The sequence below is a fragment of the Phyllobates terribilis genome, unplaced genomic scaffold, assembly GCF_046119375.1.
Source record: "Phyllobates terribilis strain yellow unplaced genomic scaffold, ASM4611937v1 Scaffold_8__6_contigs__length_399053987, whole genome shotgun sequence".
NCBI classification, from domain to species: Eukaryota; Metazoa; Chordata; class Amphibia; order Anura; family Dendrobatidae; genus Phyllobates; species Phyllobates terribilis.
Genome location: NW_027362768.1, coordinates 51,208,020 through 51,233,334, shown reverse-complemented (window position 1 = coordinate 51,233,334; position 25,315 = coordinate 51,208,020). Strand labels below are relative to the sequence as shown.

At 41.0% G+C, this 25,315-nt stretch overlaps 2 protein-coding genes across 2 annotated transcripts in view; one reads left to right on the top strand and one right to left on the bottom strand.

Annotated features, from left to right (window-relative positions):
* CDC73 (cell division cycle 73) overlaps positions 1–25,315 on the top strand; it is an 89,943-nt gene that overhangs the window by 31,183 nt on the left and 33,445 nt on the right. Inside the window, exons 8-11 of the mRNA XM_073642941.1 lie at positions 1,539–1,637; positions 4,542–4,620; positions 5,306–5,370; positions 25,204–25,261. Of these exons, the coding sequence (XP_073499042.1) occupies positions 1,539–1,637; positions 4,542–4,620; positions 5,306–5,370; positions 25,204–25,261 (301 nt within the window). The remainder of the gene's footprint in view (positions 1–1,538; positions 1,638–4,541; positions 4,621–5,305; positions 5,371–25,203; positions 25,262–25,315) is intronic.
* LOC141156686 (beta-1,3-galactosyltransferase 2) lies at positions 16,514–23,236 on the bottom strand. The gene is made up of 2 exons (XM_073642940.1): positions 22,646–23,236; positions 16,514–20,689 (listed from the first exon to the last, which is right to left on the bottom strand). Exon 2 carries the CDS (start codon positions 20,560–20,562, stop codon positions 19,297–19,299), a length of 1,266 nt encoding a protein of 421 aa, XP_073499041.1. The 5' UTR covers positions 20,563–20,689; positions 22,646–23,236; the 3' UTR covers positions 16,514–19,296.

Here is a 25,315-nt window from a genome sequence, read left to right as displayed (position 1 = left end):
CCTTTGAAACTGCTAAAACTCTTACTGTCGCTCTTCTTCACTCTCGTCTGGACTACTGCAATTCTTTTCTGATCGGTCTCCCTCTTACCAAAATTCTCCCCTCCAATCCCTCCTGAATGAGGCAGCCAGGTTCTTATTTCTGTCCAGCCGCTTCACCGATGCTTCCATCTTTTGCCAGTCATTACACTGGTTACCCATTCGCTACAGGGTTCCAATATAAACTCTCACCCACAAAGCTCTCCACAGTTCTGCACCGCCTTATATCTCTTCTTTCATCTCTATCGCCCTACACGTGCCCTCCGTTCTACAAATGACCTAAGACTAACATCACCCATAATTCGAACCTCTCACCTCCGTCTCCAAGACTTCTCTCTTGCTGCACCAATTTTCTGGAAAGCACTACACCAGACAATCCGACTGATGCCGAGCCACAACGTCTTCAAGCGCTTTAAAAACCCATCTCTTAAAACAAACCTACCTCCTCAACGACTCAGTAAAATAACTTTCCTCTGTTCCCTCCTTCAAAATATTCAGAATCTGCTCCCTACTATTCATCTGTCTCCACACCCTCCATGCACACAACTGCACTCAATACTTGATAATTGCACTTAAGCATACTGGCTGATGACTGGATCATGCAGCTCTATATGAAAATCCCTATTTATTATGATTGCCAGACCTGAAATAACAAGCACTTTTCACCTATTGTGTCCACCCATTTCATTGTAGATTGTAAGCTTGCGAGCAGGGACCTCACTCCTGATGTAACTGTTTAAACTCTTACCTTGTATTGAATTTATTGTCTGTATAGGTCACCGCTTAATTGTAAAGTGCTGCGGAATATTTTGGCGCTATATAAATAAAAATTATTAATGGTTGCTCTCATGGTCTCACTGCAGAGCTGTGTGTGGTTATTACTGACACATCTGCTGGTTCCTCTCCGTTTCCATCTCACAGGCTGACAGGGTTGTAATAGTGTTGCAAAACAGCAGAGCTGCAGCTGATAACATGTTTGTTATAAGACAAAGTTCAGTTCTACTGTTAAACTGGTAACTTTCTCTTTCATTTACATTAATCTCTGGAGGCAGAATCTCAGGAACACTAGGAATTAACTCCCTACCACAAAACTCCAGAGAATGCGTCATAAATTCATCCACGGTCTTAGACCTCCATCTGTACTTATTGTGAGGTTTTTTCTGTTGTCCACTTCGTACTCTATTTTCTCTTGTGCAGTAGGGTGGCCTGGGGCTTTTTGAAAGCGTTTTAAGGCATTTGATTTTTGGGCTGTGCTTTTGGGTGTACTAATTCAGAACAGAAGGGGTGCTACAAGATTACTTTTTGGTTTTCATAATCTAGACTTTGACATTTGTTAGATACAAATGTTAACACTCTACATTCTACTTGATGTAAGTATTTGAAATCATGACATTACAGGTTTACATGTGCCTCCTCTCACAAAAATATTAGATAAATACTAATTTCATTTTAATTGGAAATGCTTTTTTAAAATGTAGTATTCTCTTTTTTTTGTCTTTCAGAATTTTGCAAAAAATATATTTGCAATACTTCAAAATGTGAAAGCAAGGGAAGAGGGGCGTGCACCCGAGCAAAGACCAGTACAGACTACTGCACCAACGGTGGGGAAATACCTGGTGTTTGGCTAAAGTGTGATGATTTTTTTTTGCTGTTGAGTATAAATTAAACGGTAATTTCAGTCCCCAGGTGGCTACATATGTGGCGATACCAAATCTGTATGTGTTGAACAAAAATGTGGGTTTCTTGCATATTTTGTGATACCCTCACCCATCCTATGGAACATGAACATGTGATCATTTCATTGCTTTTATAATTCATTTTAATTCTGCTGTGTTGTGGTGCAGATTTGTTGCAGTGATATCTGGCTTAAAAGCTATTCCATTCCCCTGAAAGGGGTTGTTTCTGCTGAATTTACTTAGAGAATCTGTCAGCAGGTTTTTGCCACCTCCAATGAGAGCAGCATGATGTAGGCAGAGACCCTGATCCAGCGATGTATCACCTAGTTTACTGGGTGCAGCCATTCTGACAGCGCTTTTACATTTAGAATGAAACAATGAGGCTCTCCATGTACAAAGTCCATAGACAGTGAGGAGCTTAGTTGCTGGACTCCAGCAGTGTTACTATCTTGGTGATAAATCCTTTACAGTTAGTAAACAGCATGCACTTTGACAAGTGATAGGCTGAAACACAGAATTCAGGGATGTCTCCTACGGTCTTCAGATTACATAGACACTAAAAGGGAATCTGTCAGCTGGTTTTTGCGGAGTCTAATTCAGATGAATAGGATAGTCACAAATTTCTACAAGTCTGCCGCTTGTGAACTTAACCTTACGTAGTCTAATACTTACATATAAGCCATGGCAGGCCTTCATCTTTGTTGATTTCTGTGTGCTGCGCTCCCCAGGTACATGGTCACTTATCGTATGATCCAGCTTTCTCTTTGTTTCATTCCAAGGCACAGGACAAGCTTCAGACTGGCAGCAGCCTACTCGTGCTCTTTCTACACTCCTCTGCCATCCTTTAGTTGGGGTCATTTTTGTATTCCACTTCCTTTTTATAGGTGGGTCGCTTGCTAAGGATGCTGGGCCTCTGCTGCTTTCCTTCAGGTTCCTCAAGCAGTCTCCAAAACACATCAGCAACCTTTCCCTATTTATACGGGTGCTTGCGGTTTCTAGTGAGGAGGATATGATCTAATGGTTCAAAAGCCCAAACTTTCAGATATTCTATCCCTTTGGGCACCAAAAAGTGACCACATGGCCATTAAAGCTGCTGACTTCTCTGACAGGGCTATTCAGACCATAGTCGAGGTATATAAACAGACGGCCTCTTGTCTATAGCTTCATCTCGAAAGCCTACTTCTGTTGGTGTGAAGAGATCAGTCCCCCCATGACACTTCTGGCCTACTTAGTCTGGCCTGCTTCTCTGAATAGTTTTGAGTCTTTCAAAGCTTACTGGCTTCTGTGTCCAGACTACATGTAGTTCTGCCATGCAGACCTCCAGCTCCCCCACGCGATATACACTTGGTATTGAATGGCCCTAGGCTTCCACCTTCTAAGGTTCTCCTCTTATGTCTCACATTGTGAAAGGTGGCTTCTCCCTGTCACTCCCCTATTTCCCGCCTTGCACTCTGTGCATGCCTTCTGCTTTTGCACCGTTGCAGTGGCTTAATCTCCCTAGTTTTTATTCAATTTTTTTTTTCTTCCTTTAAAGCTGTTGTCGAGTGAAAAACAAGTTTTCTCCTAGCCACAGATTGAGTGATAACTTATTGATCAATGGGGTTCCTATTGGCAGAACAAGGAACTTTTACCCCCTTTAAAATGGAGCGGCATTGTGCATGTGTGACCTGCTCTCCATTCATTCCCTATGCTGCTTTTTCCAGTAGCCCCTTAGAAAATGAAGAGCACAGCTTTTGGGCGCCTGACCTGCCATGTAAATTTGTATTAGGGACACAAATTTCCAAATCTGCCAAGAAGTGCCATATCCCCCCTCCCTCCAGTGATGGGACATCTTCTGATCAGCAATTTAACACTGCACCACCCTATTAAGCTCCTGCTTTAGGATATCTCATGGTTTTCCCTTGTCCCCCACTGAATCAAATCCAATTTTTTGTTCCCTGTGAAATCCCCTTCTCATAGTCTTCATTTGGGGACTCTGCTCACGTTAGTGTTGGTCCTTCATATTTGTTTTCTCTCCTGGCAATGTCTCATTCTCTTACTGCTGAGATATAAACTGATGAGCTGTTAGCCAGTAGGCTGGGTATATTACCTGCAGAAAACGAGTCCTCCTTTCCCCATACACTTTAGATGAAGGACACCGGACTTTTCCCAACCTTCACCCAACATATGGGTACAGACGGATCAGGGCAGTGAAACTTTAAATGCAGGATCCTCTTGTTTTCGGGGAGAGGAGTCTGACAGCAGCTTTCTTCTGCCTTATCAATGAAGACACTAGCACTTTCTTCGTGTATGGGCATGTGATGAGGGGGGTATCTGTCATTAGACCTAGAGATATCTCATATGTATGGCCAGCTTAGAGGTTAGACACCCCCTGCTTATTCAATTCAGGTCCTTAATTAAAATAAAAACCATCTACACTTTGCATCGGGTGCTGCTGAGCGACCTGACTTACTGTATGACGTGCAGGCTAGAGCCAGTAAGAGGCCGCTTTGTGGCTACAGCCCATCAATATTCTGTCAGGGTGGTCATCCACTCTGATAAAATAGTAGAGACAGCGGCTGACGGGCGGCTGTCCTTTGGCTGCAACCTGCACGTGACAATAAGTCTGGTCACTCACTCTGGGAGCAGCAGCGCCAACATCGCTAGAATGGCGCCCCCTGCAGGAGCTGAGTATACACTGTTTTTATATGGTGTCCTGAATTGATTAAGCTGGTGTTGTCGAGCAGTTGACAAACCCCGTTAAGAAAAATGTGCTGAGTGCAGAAATCCTCTGCAATTTATAAGCTCCCAGCTTTTATATTGGCTAAAAAAATGAAACTTATTTTTCAGGACCCAACTTTGAGAAACAAACAGCCTGCTCCACAGATATACAATCGATACGATCAAGAACGGTTCAAAGGGAAAGAGGGTAAGTGATTGTTTGCTGTAGAAGGTGTACATTCTTGTCATCCTTTATAAATGGCTATTATTGAGCTATAGTGTTACTAATCTGGGCTCATATTTCCCTCTTAATTATCTCTCTGGTCATTAGGCCTATTTATCCTCTCCTTCTTTCAACTTTTTTTTTTCTGAAAGGTTTCTATTGTAAGGATATATAAAATATATAGGTAATCTGTCACCGGGTTTTTGCCACCTAATGTGAAAACAGTATAATATAGGGGCAGAGACCCTATTTCAGTGATGTTACTTGCTGGGCTGCTTGCTGTGGTTTTGATATCACTATTCAGCAGGAGATTATCACTGGAGGACTAGTAAACCTGCCTAGTATTCCTGCATACTCATCAGCTCTATATAACCGTGCTCACAGCCCTGTTAGACAGTGTTTTGGCTATGCACCGTGTACACAAAAAACTACCAATCCATGGAAGTGGATTTACCGAGCTCAGCATTCAGAGAACTGCTGTGACAATAGCTTTAAATTACGATTATTTTAAAGTTTTGACACTTTCAAAGTGCACCAGCCCCATAAAAACTACAATCTTTGTAATGGAGGAGGTCAGCAGATTTCACAATACGATCTTCATACGTTGTTTGTTCCCTTGTATTTTGCTTAGACAAAATAAAAACCTCTTCATATTTTCTTCTCCCAACAGAAACTGAAGGCTTTAAAATTGACACAATGGGGACGTACCATGGGATGACACTGAAATCTGTGACTGTAAGTTGGACAGAGCTTGTTTTGAATTTTTAAAATTCTATTTTTGTGAAGAGAAGTGTACAAAATGTAGCAGATCTTTTTCAGCTTTTCTATTTGTATGCCTGCTTTGTCGCTGCTGTTTTCTAAATGTCACTTCGTACATCTGCAGAAGAGATGGGTGCTTATGGCCACATAATAGCCCTTGTTAAAAGGTCTAGAAAAGTATGCAGCTAGTATTTCTGATTTCACAGTTTCTCTCAGGTTAGGTATACTTACATTTGTGAAACTTGTAAGTTTTCTGTTCAGTTTTAGGAATAAACAAACTTATTTAATGAAGCACTCCCATCAAAGTTTGTATCCTCTTTAATTTATTGTAATCCTCATATAGCACTGTGTACTTAAAATTGCTGATTTTTCCTTTCTACCCAGCTAATTCTTCTCTTTTCCTTTCGGTCTATGACGTGATTAAAAACTGACTAGCTGAATCCTTCTAAGCTCTATGTAGAAACAGAAAGTCAATTTTCCCTGCATGAGTCACAAGTCGCTGCAAAAGTCCCTGGAGGTGGGAGGAGGGAGCAGCTGGGTCAGGAGTTGAAGAGGGGAATGATAAATGCAGGGACAAGAGACTTCCTGTTTCTATATAAAGCAGGATAAAGAGAAGAATTACTTGGGTACAAAGGCAAAATGAGCAATTGTAAGTACACAGTGCTATATAATATGACTGCAATATATTAATCGAATAAAAACTGATAGGAGTGCTTCTTTAAGTTTCTAGAACAAATCCGTTGCATAAATGATGCAAATCAAAGTAGAAGGTCCCCATTGGTAAAAGAACTGATAAAAAGCACATCATGCAGATTTTTTTTTTGTGTGTTCTAAAAACTAACACAACTCTGATGGACCTCATATTAAATAGTCAGGCCCTTCTCTTTCTGTTTTCCTCCGTTATATACTGGATCAGTTTTGGACATGAATCTCGTTTGTTCTTGTAACAGAACAGACAAAATATATTACCGAATGCAGGTCTGAACACTGCCTCGTTTTTATATAAAAGTACGCAGTTTTAATTTTGCGAATTCCTTATATATCCTTTCATTACTAAAGGGGTCAGCCACTTTCTCTTACATGGTCCTCCACCAGCAGCCATTGTATGGACAGGTCTGGTCACATGGTCCTCCACCAGCAGCCATTGTATGGACAGGTCTGGTCACATGGTCCTCCACCAGCAGCCATTGTATGGACAGGTCTGGTCACATGGTCCTCCACCAGCAGCCATTGTATGGACAGGTCTGGTCACATGGTCCTCCACCAGCAGCCATTGTATGGACAGGTCTGGTCACATGGTCCTCCACCAGCAGCCATTGTATGGACAGGTCTGGTCACATGGTCCTCCACCAGCAGCCATTGTATGGACAGGTCTGGTCACATGGTCCTCCACCAGCAGCCATTGTATGGACAGGTCTGGTCACATGTCCTCCAGGAAATTCAGCAGGAGAGATTATACTAGGGAATATTTCATATAAAATATGACTTTTAATAAGACCATTTAAAACAACCATACCTATGATTCAAATACAAAGAAAGTGCAGTTGCTCCACAAAGTGATCAGTGCCTTAAAAAAAAAAAAAAAAAAAAAAAAATGGTTTGATCTCACCACTCAGATGAAGTTTCACAGGCCTGGGGACCCGAGGTTCCAAGACCATAGGGGCTATAAAAGATAATCAGGACTTCGCAACGATCCGGAGAAATGTTAGTAATATGCTACTTTACCCTGTCGTGCCCTTGCAAAGCTCCCACACTTACAAGGGCAGTCCCCAAGTTTGAGACTAGGCCTAATGATCACACCAAAGCCATAACTTCTATGTATGCAATCCCTACGCGTTTCCTCCCCCATAGGGGGAATTCATCAAGGCATATAGGAGTTTAAGTATAAGGGTTCCTGCAGTGGCAGTTCCCATAGACGTAAAAAAAACTGCCTAGCATTGTCCTGCTAGTTAAGAGCGGTACATACGACTTTGCAAGGGCACGACGGGACAGTAGCATATTACTAATATTTCTCTGGGACGCTGTGAAGTCCTGATTATCTTTTATGGTCTTGGAACCTCGGGTCCCCCGGCCTGTGAAACTTCATCTGAGTGGTGAGACCAAACCATTTATTTTTTTAAGCACTGATCACTTTGTGGAGCAACTGGACTTTCTTTGTATTTGAATCCAAGGTATGGTTGTTTTAAATGGTCTTAAGTTATATTTTATGTGAAATATTCCCTAGTATGATCTCTCCTCCTGAATTTCCTGATAGTATACTGAGGTTTGTCATGGGGACGGCTATAGGTCATCATCCTTTGCTGTTTTTTCACATGTCCTATACCAGCAGCCATTGTATTAGCATAAGTGCTGGTCAGTGTGTGATTAAAGGTGCACTAACACGAGAAAGTTGCTGACTAGGGTTGAGCGAGTATGTTCTGTCCGAGTATGCTCGGGCCGAGCTCCGAGTAATTACAGCTGCTCGGTGATGAGGTTAAATCGCTCCCGTGTGCATGATTTGCAACTGTTTGACAGCTTTATTACATGTGAGGAATGTGTAAGAAATAGACATTCCTCACATGTAATAAAGCTGTCAAACAGTTGCAAATCATGCACACGGAGCAATTCAACCATATCACCACAGCTGTAAATACTCGGAGCTCGGCCCGAGCATACTCGGCGAAAGGGTTAATAGAACATACTCGCTCAACACTATTGCTGACCCTTTTAAATTGACCTAGGCCACTTAAATTGATAGCATGCAGAGGTACGATGATCACTTTAATGTTGGCTAGATGTCAATTAGTTTTCTTATTGCAAACAAATCTTTGTTAACCCCTTCATGACCGGAACATTTTCCATTTTTGAGTTTGTTTTTTGCTCCCCTTGTTCCCAGAGCCATAGCCTTTTTATTTTTTGGTCAATATGGCCGTGTGAGGTCTTATTTTTTGCGGGACAAGTTGTACTTTTCAACGCCATTACTAAATTCCAAGTGCGGTGAAATTGCAAAAAAATGCAATTCCACAGTGTTTTTTTTTCTTTTTTTTTTTCTTCTTTCCACGTTCACTGAATGCTAAAACTGACCTCTTATTCTCCAGGTCATTACGAGTTCGTAGACACCAAACATGTATAGGTCCTTTTTTATTTAGGTGGTGAAATTTTTTTCCAAAGTTTGCTAAAAAAAAAAAAAAAAAGCTCCATTTTCCGAGACCCGTATCGTCTCCATTTTTCAGTCTCTGGGGCCGGATGAGGGCTTAGTTTTTGCACGCCGGGCTGATGTTCTTATTGATACAATTTTGGGGTAGATCCGATGTTTTGATCGCCTGTTAATACATTTTATTGCAATGTTGCGGCGACCAAAAAACGTATTTCTGGCATTTGGAATTTTTTTCTCGTTACGCCGTTTACCGATCGGATTAATTTTTTTTTTATATTGATAGATCGGGCGATTCTGAACACGACGATACCAAATATGTGTATGTGGGGTTTATTTTTTATTTTATTTTGAATGGGGCAAAAGGAGGTTGATTTAAACTTTTTATATATTTTTTTTTTTTTTTCTTATTTTTTAAAACACTTTTTTTTTAATACTTGCTTGCTTCTATAGTCTCCATAGGAGACTAGAAGCAGCAACTGTCTGGTCACCTCGGCTACATAGAGGTGATGAGCAGATCACCTCTATGTAGCAGAAATGCTCCTGTGCTATGAACGCCGACCACTAGGTGACGCTCATAGCAATCTTTACATGACAACCACTGGAGTCTGCTGCAGACCCAGGGTTGTCATGCCCACCCATGAGTGACCTGTGATCACGTGACGGGGTCACCGATGAGCGGGGTAAGTGACATGCTTCCGGCACGGCCCTGTTAAATGCTGCTGTCAGAGATTGACGTCAGCTGTAATAATCAGCTGACATGTGCCTGGTTCAGTGCGGGCTCAGCGCCGGAGCCCTCACTGAACCGGTCTTTCCGACGTGGGGCATACTATTACGGACCACGTTGGAAAGGGGTTAAAGAACTGCTCCACTACTTTTATTTTGTTGTGGGTGCTGGGTGTCGTAACCCTGTCAATATTGATAGCTTGTCTTATGGATAAGTCATCAATAAAAAAAGTAATGGAGCAACCCTTTAAATTTTTGTACCTGAATCGATGAAAGAAGGATGGTTAATGACATGTTCTCTATATGTGAAAAGGTAAGGATTTTCTTTGCTCAGCTATATTTCTAGTATGATGTCTCCATTAAGATAGAGACTTGTATGCCCAAACTACAAAAAGATTAAAGCGCAATGTTTTGTGTTGTACCCATCTGTCTCCTAAACTCCATTGCATTAATTGCAGTCTTACAATAAGAACCAACCTCCTCCATGATGTAGCCCTAGAATAGCGGTCTTGTTGCAGCATATTTTCCAGATGTTTGGCCGTATTATTTTCACAGCTAGATGGTTTCCACTTTCGGCATACACCTGGATATTTTCTGAACATTAGAATAGTCTGAGGTTGTGTTTTTCTAACCACTGTGCAGAACTTTGTTTCCTGTGCTGATTGTCTTAGGCGAGCACTAATATTGGGGTTACACAGTGGATTTCAGTCATAGGACATTCCTAGTTGGCAGCCCAATGTGCAAAATGTCAGGTTAAGAATACTTTATGTATATACGCAGGACCATCAGTATTTCTTTAGAAAAAAGCATTTTATAGAAACCTTTGTGCAAAAATGGTACAACTTTTCAAAGCTTCTTACATGAGAATTCTGGCTAATCTTTAACCCCTTTCTGACACTGTGTGTAATACGTCACTGTAGCCTGGGCCTTATGGACCAGGTAAATATTATGGCACAGCTTCTGTGATTGCTGCCGGGTGTCTGCTGATGCGGTCACTCTAACCCCCTAAATGCTGTGATGACAGCATTTAGCGAGCAGTGGGACAAAAGCCCCTCTACTCTTGGATCGGAGACCTGCGTCTTCATCGCGGGGTCCCGATCGTTGCCATGGTGACCCTATGTCGGCATGACGACATCCGGTCACCAGGGACTAGCAAGCATTGCATGATCAAACTAGCTTGTGTCCGCAGCACTGACAGTTATAAGGTATAGTAGTGATCCTGCACTGCTATACCTTTATAACTGCGATCAGACGCAGAAACTGAAAGTCCCATAGTGGGACTAAGTAAAAAAAAAAGTTGTAAAATATTTTTAGATATATAGATATTGTACCCATAAATAAATCTTATGAAAAAAAAAAAAAAGCAATAAAAGTGCTCATTTGGTATCACCGCGTCCAGAGCGACCTGACCTATGAAACTGGACCACTAGTTAACCCCTTTAGTGAACACTGTAAAAAAAAAAAAAAAAAAAAAGAAAAACGGTGCTTTATCATACCGCCACGCAAAAAGTGGAAGAAAAAAAACGCAATCAAAAAGACTAATGTAAATAGTACCACTGAAAACGTCATCTTGTCCTGCAAAAAACAAGCCGCCATACAGCTCCATCAGCTGAAAAATAAGTTAGAGCTCTCAGAATAAAGCGATGCAAACACTTTTTTTTCTATAAAAGTATTTTTGTGTAAAAGCGCAAAAATTCAAACTATATAAATGTAGTATCGCTGTAAACGTACTGACCAGAAGAATAAAGTTGTCTTATCAATGTTACCACATGCGGAACGGCATAAAAACTAAAACCAAAAAATGTCCTGAATTGTTGGTTTTGATTATTCTGACTCTCAAAAATCTGAATAGAAAGCGATCAAAAAATATCAGCTTGAAAATGGTACCAATAAAAATGTCAACTTGTCCCGCAAAAAACAATCCGTCATAGGACTCCATATGACGGCCAAAATATAGAAGAATTAGAGCTCTCAAAATATGGTGATGCAAAAACTAGTGTTTGGCAGTTGTCACACACTAAAAAAAAGTTTGTTGTTTTTTTAAATTTGCACGGCTGTACGTTATTAACTTCTGTGAAGCACCTGGGGGTTCAAAGTGCTCACCACACATCTAGATAAGTTCCCTGCAAGGTCTAGTTTCCAAAATGGGGTCATTTATGGGGGGTTTCCACTGTTTAGGCACATCAGGGTCTCTCCAAATGCAACATGGCGTCCGCTAATTATTCAAGCAAATTTTACATTCAAAAAGTCAAATGGCGCTCCTTCCCTTCCGAGCCCTGCCGTGCGCCCAAACAGTGTTTTTTCCCCCACATATGGGGTATCGGCGTGCTTAGGAGGAATTGCACAAAAAATTTTGGGGTCCATTTTTTTCCGGTTACCCTTGCGAAAATAAAAAAAATTTGGATCTGAAGTAATACTTTAGTGATGAAAAGTAAAATGTTCATTGTTTTTTTTTCCACATTCCAAAAATTCCTGTGAAGCACCTGAAGGGTTAATAAACTTCTTGAATGTGGTTTTGAGCACCTTGAGGGGTGCAGTTTTTAGAATGGTGTCACTTTTGGGTATTTTCTGTCATATAGACTCCTCAAAGTCACTTCAAATGTGATGTGGTCCCTAAAAAAATGGTAATGTAATGTAAATTTTGTTGGATAAATTAGAAATCGCTGATCAACTTTTAACCCTTATAACTTTCTAAGAAAAAAAATTCTGGTTCCTAAATTGTGCTGATATAAAGTAGATATGTGGGAAATATTGTTCATTAACTATTTTGTGTAAACTCTGATGTAAGGGCGTAAGAATTTTAAATTTTAAAAATTGTAAAAGTGCAAAATTTTCTCCAAATTTCCATATTTTTCACAAATAAACGCAAGTCATATCGCAATTTGACCACTATCTTGAAGTGCAATATGTCACGAAAAAAACAATCTCAGAATCAGCGGGATCCGTTGAAGCGTTCCAGAGTTACCTCTTGAAATGACAGTGGTCAGAATTGTAAAAATTGGCCTGGTCATTAAGTACATAATTGGCTCCATACTTAAGGGGTTAAATCTAAGTCCCCAGGCACTGGTCATTTACTCACCTTCTGGCGTCTTCAGTTTTTTCTCTGCCACTCCGGTCCCCTTGCGCCATCTTCTGACTGTCCGGAAATCAGAAGCTAAGGCACACTTTCTCGTTACAAGTCTGAGAGCCAGAACAAGACTCTCATAGACTTGTATTGAAAACTGAGTTCTGCAAAGCTCCATGAAACACTGGCAGGTCAATTTTTGCCGGAGACCGACCGGAGCAACGCTGGAAACTGATGAAGGCGGCAGGTGACTAAGACATGGGGCAGGGGACTTGCATTTAAAGCACCACTCCAGCGATGCAATAAAAAAACAAACCAGCTGGAGTGGTGTTTTAATGAATCTGGCTCCTTGTCTTGAGTGTTTGTGGGTTCTAACCCACTGACGTCAATGAAATGTGTCTATGGCAAGCAAAAAACCTTTAAACCACATTGTGGAACCCTTTCTCTGATTTTATATAATTTTTTTGAGGTCTTTTTGGCTTTTTTTAAGTGTTGGTGTGATTCTGCATCTCTTCTGCTGTGTGAGACACCATGCAGTAAAATGAGCTGAACCAGTCTTGTTCAGCAGCCGTTCATTGGCCATTTTTAGGATGATTGGGTGACCTACAAGTTGATACATTTTTTCTAGGATGGTATGTGAGCATTAACAAAATCCGCTCTGCACTCCCATACATGTGATAACCATTGCCGCTGCTCTTGTATATTTTGTAAGCCTATTCCCTATTGCTACATGAAAATGTATAAACTGTATCTAAATCCTGCCTTTGAGTACCCGACAAATACTGTGTGCACATCCAATTATGGCTGGAAATCACCAGCCGCCTGAATGCATTAGTACATCGCAAATTCAGGATCTTCAGCAGCAAAATGGTTGAATTGCGCAGCAAAACCAAAGCCATGCTATCATTCAGGATCAGGCTTCTCTTGAGGCTGTTGCAATTTAAACACACTGCAGATAGCTTTTAGAACAGTTTCCATGGTAATTTTGTTCAATTCCATCATGATTTTCATTTGAGTATTTACTGTTGAATATTTTACTTTTGTTCTTTACTGACATACACCTATTTTTCAATGAGGCTTAGATGAGAAGTGCCTGCATATACAAGATGTATAAAATCTGCTCTTTACATGTAGATTCTCCCTTTTTTCTCCCCTGGTTTCAAGTGTCCACTAATGCTCCCTTGCCTTTTTATGTATTTTCCCTGGCTAGCAGCTGCACTTTGAATATATGGCACTTGTGGTCTCGATCATAGCCTGAGATTGTTTGACTTGCAGCACATTAGAAAACCACACATTGTGTTGTCACGCATTGGGACAGTGGAGGAATATTTGGCTTGTAGTCTCAGGCTCACATACAATACAGTATGTGCATGTGTATACTGTTACAACGTAACAGAATGCATGTATGTTATTAGTCATACAGTGTGACATAATCAGGAGAATCTCAGACCTAAAGAACTCCGCAGCTATCTGTGCCTCTGCCTTCTGCTATGGAGCCTTTATATGTGGGTAAAAAAGGACCAAATTGTGCTTGTCTACTGCTGTGCACATCATGACCGGCTTATTACCTTTCATTATAACCAGGGCTGTGGAGTCTGTATAAAATGGACCGACTCCGACTCCTAAAATATATATAATAAATTGGGTACAGTAGTTCAATGCAATTTGTGGGGAATATTTTTTCATAAGAATTGGGGAAAGTTATGAAATGTCCTATTCCTGATCTAAGGCTATGTGCCCACGATGCAGAAATGCTGCATATTTTTTCAGCTTCTCCCTGGCAGGAAAAGTGCATGCGGATTTTACATGCGTTTTTGCCGCCAGGTAGAAGCGTTTGTCAAGCGTTTTTGCATGCATTTCTGCATGCGGGTTATCAAGAGCTTTTCCAAGCGATTTCAGCATCACTTGGAAAGTGCTTGACAACTTGGTCACACTATATAAATCCATGCAACCGGCATGGATTTATATAGTGTGACCAAGTAATAGTTTAAAAAAAAAAAAAAAAGAGAGAATAAAATGGTCAAAAATAAAAAATAAGGATTAAACTTACCTTCCGATGTCCCCCGGCCTCCTCAGTGATGCGTCTGGTCTGTTGTATGGGTCGCGGTGGTGTGAAAGGACCTGCCATGATGTCATTTAATCATGTGACAGGTCACGCGACCGCTGACGTCGGTGGACCTGTCACATGACTAAATGACGTCATGGCAGGTCTTTTCACACCATCGCGTCCCATACAACAGACCAGACGCATCACTGAGGAGGCCGGGGGACATCGGAAGGTAAGTATAATCCTTATTTTTTATTTTAAATTCTTTTTTTAACAGGTTCTATGGTATCTAGGTCTGGATGAGAGTCTCCTCTTCTCCAAACCCGGGTACCATCCGCACATTGAACCGTATGACATCCGCTTGTGCAAATGTGTTCATAGGGATATTATGCGGTTCAATGCAAGTCCGTGGCGGCAAATACGCTGCGTGTCCGCAAAATTAATGGACATGCTGCGTATTTTTCCGCAATGATAATCCACAGCGGAAATTTTCTCAGCATGTGCACAGCACATGCGGATTATCATTGGGAACCATGGGGCACGTATTACCAAGCATTTTCGCTGTGGAAATTCCGCGGCAAAAACGCTTGAAAAACGCATAGTGGGCACACAGCCTCAGGGTCTAGACTTTTAGCGGAGATGAATCTGCGCTACAGTAAATTTATCACTTAAACATGAGCCATGTATGAGGGAGCCGGAGTCATGGAAATTGAGTCGGAGGTTTGGCTTACCGACTCCACAGCCCTGGTCATAATGCTGTCGGGTTATTTCACAAGTACTGTACATACCAGGACCTGCTCTTCTGGAGACTGATGCTTCAGTTAAACAGCGCTGTGTTGTAGTAAACTGTTGTACAATACCTGCTCCAAAGTGTGAACACTTTTTTTTTTTTTTTTTTTTAAAGCTTTAAAAACGGTGCATATTAACCCTGCAAGCAGTGATTGACAGAGGGTCAGAGAAGCCCCTCCTCATGTAGTCACCTGACTTGGGGTATGTGCACATGCAACGTATTTACAGACATTTCTGCATCAAAAACATGTCTTTGGCAGGAAGAAAACATTGCATAAGGAGTGTGCATTTTTATGTGTGGTTTTCCCCATTCAAATGGATGACAAATGCTGCAAAACACAAAGAATTGACATTCTGCAGATCTGAAACTGCTTCACATCTGCAAGAAATAAAATAAGCATCCAAGTACATGAGACCTCCAAAATCTCATTCTCTTTTCTGGGGCAGTAAAATGCTGCATATTTTGCAGGAAGAACACTGCAAAAAAACACGTCTTGTGAACATATCCTTAAACTGTGTCTGTCCAGTTTATTCAGTATGCTTTTTGTGTTTTGGTTGTTAGAAGTAGCAACGTAGCTGTAATAGTCCACCCGATCATTGAACACTGTTAGGCTTCATTCACATGTCAGTGTTTAAGCAGGAACTTGAAAAAATACTACCTCTGTCATCAATGTCTGGTCCTCGTCAGCTTTTACATCAGTATTTTTGATGGATGGCTAAATATATTTCTATACTGTTCAGTGGTAAATACATACAGCCCATGGAATGTATACTGATGCTGTCCGTGTTTTTCACTGACCCATAGACTTGTATTGGCCCTTTTCGTCTGTGATACCGAATTAAAACTGACATGTCTGAGTAACACCATAGATTATAATAGGTATATGGGCTATCCGTGAAAAAACCTGATATAACATGTACGTATCAATGAGGCCTTAAGCTGACCAATTCTTTGCTGTTTCTACTATCGGTGTGGCTGGCAGGGATGCATGCCCAGGCTCCTGCCCCTCGCCATAGATGGGTGCCCTGCATTGTACGCTGTCAGCCATGCTACACGTGTTCCCAGGCCTCCAGGTGGATGTGTGTTTTAATTCAATCTCTCAAACACATTGAACTATCTGGCTTGTTTTACTGTGGGACAAGACTTTTTTTTTTTACCCGTACATTTTGGGAAACCTAACCGATTCTTAACTTGTACTCGCTTTATTTTTTGGAGGGAAGAGGGGGGTGGGGAAAGCACAAATTTTATCCTGGTCTTTTATTAATCCTTTGATAATGTAATATAAACATGTTGTCTTTATTATACAGGAAGTGTTTAAGCCAATACTAGATAACTATGGTTTTTAATATCTTAATTGTTTTGCACAGTAAAAACATTTTTCTTTATTAAAAAAAAAAAGTTCGCATCATCACATTCAGCCTCAATGTAACTTAAAGGGGGGCTTGTTTTTTCTGTCAAGTTATTTTTCAGGGGGGCCTTTTTGGGGTCACTTATAATTGAAGATTTGCTTGTTTTTTTAATGTGTACATTTCTGGTGGTATAAAGCACTTCAGTTTTTATTATCGCCTTGCTAAAAATGTATCAAATGGTTTTTTTTTTTTTTTGTTTTTTTTTAAATCACTGCCATTAATTCTTTCATATTAGAAGTAATTTTTATATTTTACTTTTTTAATTGTAGCATAATTTTAACCTAGCCTTGTATTCTGTAATGCAAGTAAGGCTTCTTTTCATTTTCTTGGTACAAATGTGTCTGGTCAGGTTAGAGGAGCCTGTAAGAGGAGCCAGGCCGCTTGGCTTTGGTCTCTCCCTGCCGGTCATGCCCTGTGCGTCTATACGGTCCTATCAGGCTGTGTAACTGCTCATGGCTGAGCCAGTACTCCTCATTCTAGAGAACTAGTACATCGTAATGAAAGAATATTTAATATTCCTGGTGGTAGCAGAATGATATATACACTCTCAGAAAGTGGTTACACAGAATAGAATAAACTGCAGAGCTGGAAAATCACTTAAATGTTGTCCTCTCCAGCTGGCACATACATTTCTATATACAGAACCATATTAGAGAAACGTTGTATCCTTAAATACGACCTGTTAATTATACAGGAATCCCAGGTCAAACACACAGAAGCTGAACTGGGAGAACTGCCAAAGCACCTGGATCAATGCTCCTCAAAGCTTAATGCATGCTCTTCTAATCCAGTCTAAGTGTGTGAGATTTAGCTCTCTTAGTTTTGTTTCTGGGGGGTTTTCTTCTTGGTGGTCTATAAAACACCATGGAGAAACTGCTAGACTCCTTGATTTACCTATCCTGAAGCAAGCTGCCTCCTAGGTGTGCACACAGCCAGAGAACACTCCTCCTTGGGGCACTCGGCTCAGTTTATTTCCCCCACTTAATGATTGCTCCCCTGTTGCATGTTATCTGGGGATTAGAATCCAATCCCTTCATTCTCCCAGTGATTGGAATATCTTCAAATATGATACACAATTTGCCTGGAATTACATTCCAGCAAAGGATTTAAGAGATGTAAAGTGCTTCTAGTGGAGGGATGCCAGTGCTCAGAGTCCTTGTAAGAAAGGTCTGCATACATTGACGTGATTTTGTTAAGCCCCCTCTTTACTACGTTTTTTTTCTTTCAAAATAAAGAATGAATTTCATTACATTGTTTCAGGTCATTTTTTTTCTTTCTATGGTGGAGCAGCCTATAATTTTTTTTACTCTTTGAAATGAAGTCAAATGCCTGAAAAGCCCTACATGGAGCATGTTACATTTGAAAAACTCCATGGACTAAAATTGAGGAAATGCTGCAAAATGCCCACTTTGAAATGTTTTTTCAGATTTGCTTAACTCTAAGACCAATGTTCTTTGCATAAGTAACAACAAAATGCCCATAAAAATACCCCCTAAAATGTCATCTTTCCAGCATGTTATGGACTGTTCTCACGTTGGAAGTTTGCATCAGTCTCTGCAAATGCTCAAAATAATCTGTCCATTCCATGAACTGGTCTCGTCTTAAAAAAACAAAACACCCTGTATAGTATCTGCATGTATAGACCCCTGGCACATGTTACATCTGGTCATTCATTGATCAGTGTTTTTTGTTTTTTCCTTTTAATCTACTTTTGTGTTACATCAAATTACACTATTCACAACATTAAAAGGTTTAATATGGCAATTACCACACATTGTTTGCCCTTGATTTAAAAAGGTCTTGTTCACACTGGATTTTTGCAGTGTTTTTCCGCGTGATTGTGCCATGGAACTGTGTAATGTTTTACAGTGCCTGCGACGTGAATGAGATTTCTGAAAGTTTGAACCACGCAAACGTTTTTTTCCAATCTGCAGCATGTTAATTCTTTTAGTGTTTTTCACTTATTCAAATGGAAAAAATAATAAATCTGCGCATTTTGCACGGTGTTTTTTTCTGCCAACACTGTGTTTTTGCTGCAAAATACTCAACATGTGCATATAGCTTTTATGGTTTGAGGTTTTTGGCGGTGTATATATAAGTGAACATTGTACTGGAAACAAAAAAGGATGGCTCAGCCAGATGTCTCCATTAACACTTTATTAACTGAGCTAGTTTTGCGGTATAGTGATGTGAACACTGTGTAGTATAATAGTCTGGTTTGGTAATGCGCCCTCCACTGGAATACTTGTGCTGTGAGACAGCAAACGTGGGACATGTCCTTCAGTAAGACCCGATGCCACATGCAGTGATGGATGACGTTTTTGGTTTCTTAGGACGTGTAAACGATACTAGCTTACTTTTAGACTGCACGTTGGTTCAGATATGAGGGTATTTAACCACTCTCACAGTAAAAGGCACCTGCAGAAAGCACAATGTGTTCTACCAAAGTGCAGATACATGTATGTTAATGTTTTTGTGGGAAATGTGTCCAGTTGGATGCTATTGGCACGTACAGTAGCAGCTGGACCACTGAAGTGTGCATGCATCTTATTGCACAGATTAAACACACAATATTTTTATTAATGCGAGGTTTCATTTTTTTCTTCCCCATATAGTTTTATATGCTTTTTGAAATAAAAAAATAATTTCTCACCCCATTTACATCTCACATACATTTGCCACTGCACATGCTTTTGTTTCTGTAAATTGCACATAGTCCATACCATTTCCCTTTTAGTGCATTTTACGGTGCCGATACCTACTCGCCTTCTCCTTGGCTGCGTTGGCACAGGCATTGTGCTTATTCTGTTGTAAGTGGTTCCAGTACTTGATCAGTTCACCAGGCTGGAACTGATGGGAGGTAATTAGGTGGCTATACTTACAGCTAGAATAGGAAACTCTCCAGTGATTAAATACAAACTCATTGGGTGGGGGGATGGGGTCAATACGCAGTTTAGCTAGACAGATACCAACATAGACGTCCTCCAAGTGTAGCCGCCTAATACTTAAAGACACTCTGAATACCTTCTCTGCCAAGTCTCCAGAAAACACATAACCAGTCCCAGAACAAAATACAGGGTAGCGCTCACTTGGGTACAGATCGGGTGCCATGTACCATTTGCTGTCTTTGTTGCGGTTGGGTGCATAGCCTCTCATTAAGTACCCAGTAAAGTAGTTGGATCTCGGTGGTTGGTCGGGCTTCAGTAGCTTATTTATCAAGTATTCAGTGTTCACAAACATGTCACTGTCTGTCTTCATGACATATGGCACTTGTGGGCAGTAGGTTGCTACCCAGTTCATGCCCATTAGCGTCTTAATAGTTAGATTATAGTAAGTATCTAAATATTCCTGTTGGATGATATCATGGTATTGCCTGCTTTCATCCACAATGGCCTGTTCAATTAACCCGTTTATCTTGGTGTGCAGACCCAACAGAAAGAGCCTTACGATATGAATGCCTGGTGCCAGGCTCTCGTTGCCCCAGGTCTGTCTTATAGCCTGTCTGGCCTCGATTTGCCGAGGCTCTGCTGCTATGAGCAGTATAAGGAAAGGCGTTTTCCCTTGGCATTTTCCCGGCTCGTTTATGACATATTTGTAATGGTATAAGTTTTGGTGACCCAAGCCCTTTTCACTGTAAATGCTTCCATTGGTGCTCAAAGTATTCTCCAATCCGGTCACCCCTTGAGGCTGCGATTCAGCGTTACTTAAATTCAATGAGGTGTGTGGTCTGAGGGTCTGAGGCATGGTCTCCTTCCAGATATTCCTTAGGGAGCTGCTGTTCTCACTTTTTGTTGCCTTAAATCCACGTATTGTGTGAGTCACTGGATTTTCTTTCATTCCAACTCTGCCGGTGAAGGAGTTGTGGTGGCTAAAAAACAGGAACATGGCAAACAAAAACACAAGTGACAAAAGCCCAGTGAGATGGGTCCGAAAGAGCGAGCGCTTGCTATTCCAGGTCATCTTGGCAAGGCAGCAGTGACGTCTCCTCCACTGAAGCATGCTGCTGAAATCCTGATGCAGTTATACCGCATCTGCTCCAAATGCCCGCTTGTTAATCCACACCCACCAATGTGGCAGTATTTGGAAGGTGGCAGTCTGCTTGCTTCAGCATTTCCTAGAGGAGACCCTATGGACAACAAAGATGAATAGGTTAGAGAGCTGTAACATTTTGCCTGTCTCCTGAATACATCCTTCACATGGGAAAGGTGGAGCTGTTATGTAACTGCTCCTGCATGCGCACCACCTGCTGTTAGCCCTCATCACCATCATGGTGTGCTGTCAGATATGATTTGTTGATGGGGTGTCTGATAGATTTGCTGTATGCAGTATATTTTTTTGTCAAACCTCATTCTGGCAGCTGCATAGTGGAAAATGGCTATTTTAGAAAGGTTGATTGGAGCTGCAATGTCTTGGTCACACTACACTGCTTGGCATGTGTTCTCTGACGGACATTGTGTTTAAAAAGTCAATGAGAAGATGCCGCTGTCAAAGCTAATTTTCACAGTTCAGCAGTCCGACTATTTAGTCTAATTTCAATTACAGTGCTTGCATCTAAATGACTTTGCAGCCGCTGTGTACACAATTGGTGTTTTCTCATTTTCATTTAAGATAGGTAGAAATTAATATTGGCCTGCTTCCTTTTTATCTGCACTCGCCAAGTGTTAAAATGCTTGATCAATACATGAACAGACTTGACTTATCCACTAGATGGCGCTAGAGGCCTGTGCATTACACTCCTCTCTCGGCAATGGGGGCCCTTCATCTACAACGCGGCAGTGACTGGGAGTCTGAATTCTGCTAACTAGTGCCTGAAATGTACTGCACTCTGCATACAAGTCTATAAACCACCTCACCTTGATAGATCGCTGGAAAAACCGCCTGATGCCTAAACACTACTCCACTCTATATTTTATAAGGAAACCTTACTTTAAATTGTTCAGCTTTATTACAGTCATAATGTGTTAAATTAACAGGTTTATCATTTGTGTAAACACTTAAAAACCGGTGAGCGGAATCTCCCAGCATTGGCAAACTCATGAAAACAGTACAGAAATCAGTCACATGAATTATGTACACAACTTTTTCATCTTTTGACACGTAACAAACTGCATTTTCTTCTAAAATGTATCGAATACTATTTTGGTTCTATAAACCCTGGAACCGTTGCCTGGTTTATCCACCCCCTCTTTCATTCTGTAGTACTTGCTTTTTTGTGGTTTTGTATATTGAATTTTTGTGCTAATTTTATATCTAACAATGTGTGAAATATTCTCCAGCTACAATCCAGTCATTTATGTATTTCAGCTAGATATTCCGACTTCCTAACTTCTCGATTGTTAAGGCTCGGCCGTGTGAACTAGTGATAGTGTGCTGTGTTTCTCCGTTGTTTCGTCTCATATAACACATACATACATCTTTTTTACATTCTTGACTTTAATGCATTTTCTGCAGGATAAATGTTTTATTCTGGCAATGACCTGTTTAATCTGTGTCTTAAAATATCCCTCCTGGGGCAGGAGCCAGTAGGATTTTTGTAATGTAAAACCATTTTCATTACCAGCTCGCGGTGCCCAGGGCAAAGTAAGCACATTTTATATTGGCTACACTTGCATGATTTATTGTACCCTGGTAACACTCAGGATTAATGCAATTTCTGCAGTGCGCTGCATGCAATATTTACATCCCTGAAAGGGAAAGTAATTGTCATTTAATCGCTACCTCGCATATTTTCTATAGATTTATGCCGATATTTATAGTTACAAGAAAATATCGGCATATATTGTGTAGAGCTAGAGATTCACTGATCTTTTCAGCTGGATTGTTCCAGCGCAGGCTGAAGATTACTTTAGATAAAGATTAAATATGACCTACTTTGTAAGGGGATTTACTTCCTCTAATATTGCCGAATTTTCCCTTCTCTCCCAGATTCCCAAACTAATCTATTTTGTGGCTTGTCATTTCATATGCTCCCAAGAGTGCATGCTAAACGCATCTCTGCAGATAATCTCCCCACCAAGCCTAGCCCCGAGTCAGGCCGCACAAATCTAGAAGGAATTAAATAAGAGGGAATATGGTAACATACCTTTTTTTTTGTTTTTATGAAGCAATTTACGGTGCTGAAATCCACCTATTGAGAATAGTTTTGGCACGTAATCATTTGAGGGGGGTGATGCTGAACATGCGCACTTGCTTCAGAATTCTCCCTTCTGTGTGCTTCTGCCGCTGACCGTCTGTAAGCCGCTTGCCCTCTCTGCTCTCCCACTCATGGACATTCTGTATATCCCTCCATCACCAGGGGGAAAAGATCCCCAGCGTCTGTAGTCTCCGCTCAGATGCTCGGGCAGCTCCCTCTGCATTGAAAGCCTTCACATATCATTCCTTTTGTCCCTAATGCAGCGTTCAACCGTCTGTATCCATGCCAAATCCACCTGATCTCAGCCGCGCTGGAGAAAATGCCAAAAGCACATAGTAGTCCTGTTGAATTAAATAGTAGAGGATTTGCCTCCTTTCTTGTTGCTAGGCAGCTTGTGCAGAAGCCGGAGCTTGCAGGGGGAGGGATGTGGTAGAGAATCAGGCTGCTTCCCAGGCTGCTGCCTCCTCTCTCGCAGGCAGTGGTTTATATGTGGGCTTTGACAGATGCTGTCTTCTGACAGAGCAGAATTCAACGTCACAGCCTGAAGAACGCTCACGTGACACTTTGCATTCATTGCTCCTGCTCTGGAGGCAGGCAGCCTCTATGCTTTCCACTTAGGATGATTATTACTTAGACTGGTGGGATTCCTGTGTATATAAAGCAGCCATTGTTAACCTTTTCCTGCTTTATATTGTGCATACTTTCCTATCAAACCTGTATGGAATTTACCAGAAAAGTGCATTAAATAAAGATGTTCCCTGTGCTGTCATTCTGATTGTGCTGGCTTCATTACATGGCTCGTGGCTTACATGCTGCAGCATTAATGCTTTATGCATGGCCTCCCGTCCAAGCTGCACAGCTTGTTCTAGTGCTGGGGGCCAGATGACATGACGCATGTCAGGCTGTAGTCTATTGCTGGCTGCTATGAATACAGGTGACCACTGGTGTCAGGCTTGGCTGATTTAAGACTTGCTTTCATTAAATCCTGATGTGAGCAGTAACTTTACTGCTTCCATCTATTGAATTTATATTACACCTCGTATATCCACAGGATAAGTCAGAAATCTATACTAGATGCGGACATCACCAGTGGGGTGCCATTGCATGCTTATGTCCCTGGCGAGGTGGTCGACCTTCCCATACAGATGAATAGGATAGTCCACCACCTCTCCACTGACGATTGTGCCCATAGCTGCAAGTCCCATTGTTGTGACCTGAATCTCCTATATATAACTTGTTGTGAAAAAGCCGTATATCTCTGAATTATCATCGATGTTGTGACGTACGTTGTCTCCTGTTGTAATATGTCCCATATAGCACCATCTGCCTTCTATGCACATTAGAATGCATCGCTTTTATGTAATACAAGATGTTTTTGGATTTGATCTCTTGCAAACGCAAATTAATGTGGAGATTTTTCAAAATTGGTGCAACAAAAAAAGGTTAATAGTTGCTCATAGGAACCAATCAGATTCAAGCTCTGACATTTCCCAGGGTTTTTTTGGAAATGAGGGGTTGTCTATTGTGGGAAACTATTCCACTTTTTTTTGCATGAATATTTATAAATTCCCCCTATTTTTTCTGTAAATGGAGTTAAGTTAGGACTTCTTTTTGTGTGTGTGCACAGAATACCTACTTTTTGTCTAGCATTGTTTTGGTGGGCATGTCTCTAGTAAATGCATGTGATGCACCTTAGTTATTAATTCTGTAGCCATTTTTTTGGGATAGTGTATAATTAAACCATCCTCATTATTAGCGGTCTCTTGAGCAGGGCCCAGAACTGTTCTTTGAATTGTGTTTTGTGCTTCGCAAGCAATTTCTAGAAAATGATAGTCCCCCATTGTTCTTTAGTAATTGATTTGTAAAGTGTGGAAACTACTGCTGGGTGGGTTGGTACAGATACTTCTTCAGGTTCTAATAATTCTTGTACTAGTTTAGCTTGTGTTTCTGCTTGAGCTCATTCCCAGCACAGGGAAGGAACTATTTTCTGCTGTTCCCTTTCTGGCAGGATGTGGCTGTAGACTGTAATCTGGTGGATCTAGTGTGAGCATGCTTTATAATCTCAATTTGATTTGTGTGCAGCTGTTGCCGTATGTTGCAGGAACGTCCAGAATTTTATAACCTTTCATTCACTGTATTAAATGTGCAGCATGTGATCACAGTTTTTAGGCTTATTCACTCAGCCCTTTTTCCACATCTCTCATTATAATGCATTTCTAAGCTTTTACAATTGAATGAATTAATGAATGGCTTTACCGTTATACTGTTTGCAATTGTCAACCAAAGGTTCCCATCTCACAAACCATAAGTTTCTGAAGCTGAGGTAGTCGATTGCTGTGACGTCACATAAATACCATTTACTATGGAATATATTCACTAAGTCAAGAATCTGCTGATCACGTCTTTGATGGCTTCAGTTTGGTTTAGAAGTTCAGTATGTTTCTTGCTGTGAACTGTATAAACACATCTGATATTCTAAAGCAATTTTACAATTTCTCTTTTTCTAGGAAGGCGCTTCAGCTAGAAAGACCCAGGCTCCTGCCGCTCAGCCAGTGCCGAGACCAGGTACTTCCAGCATAATCTGCACCTGCAGGTTTCCTCCAAACATACCTTTTCTAT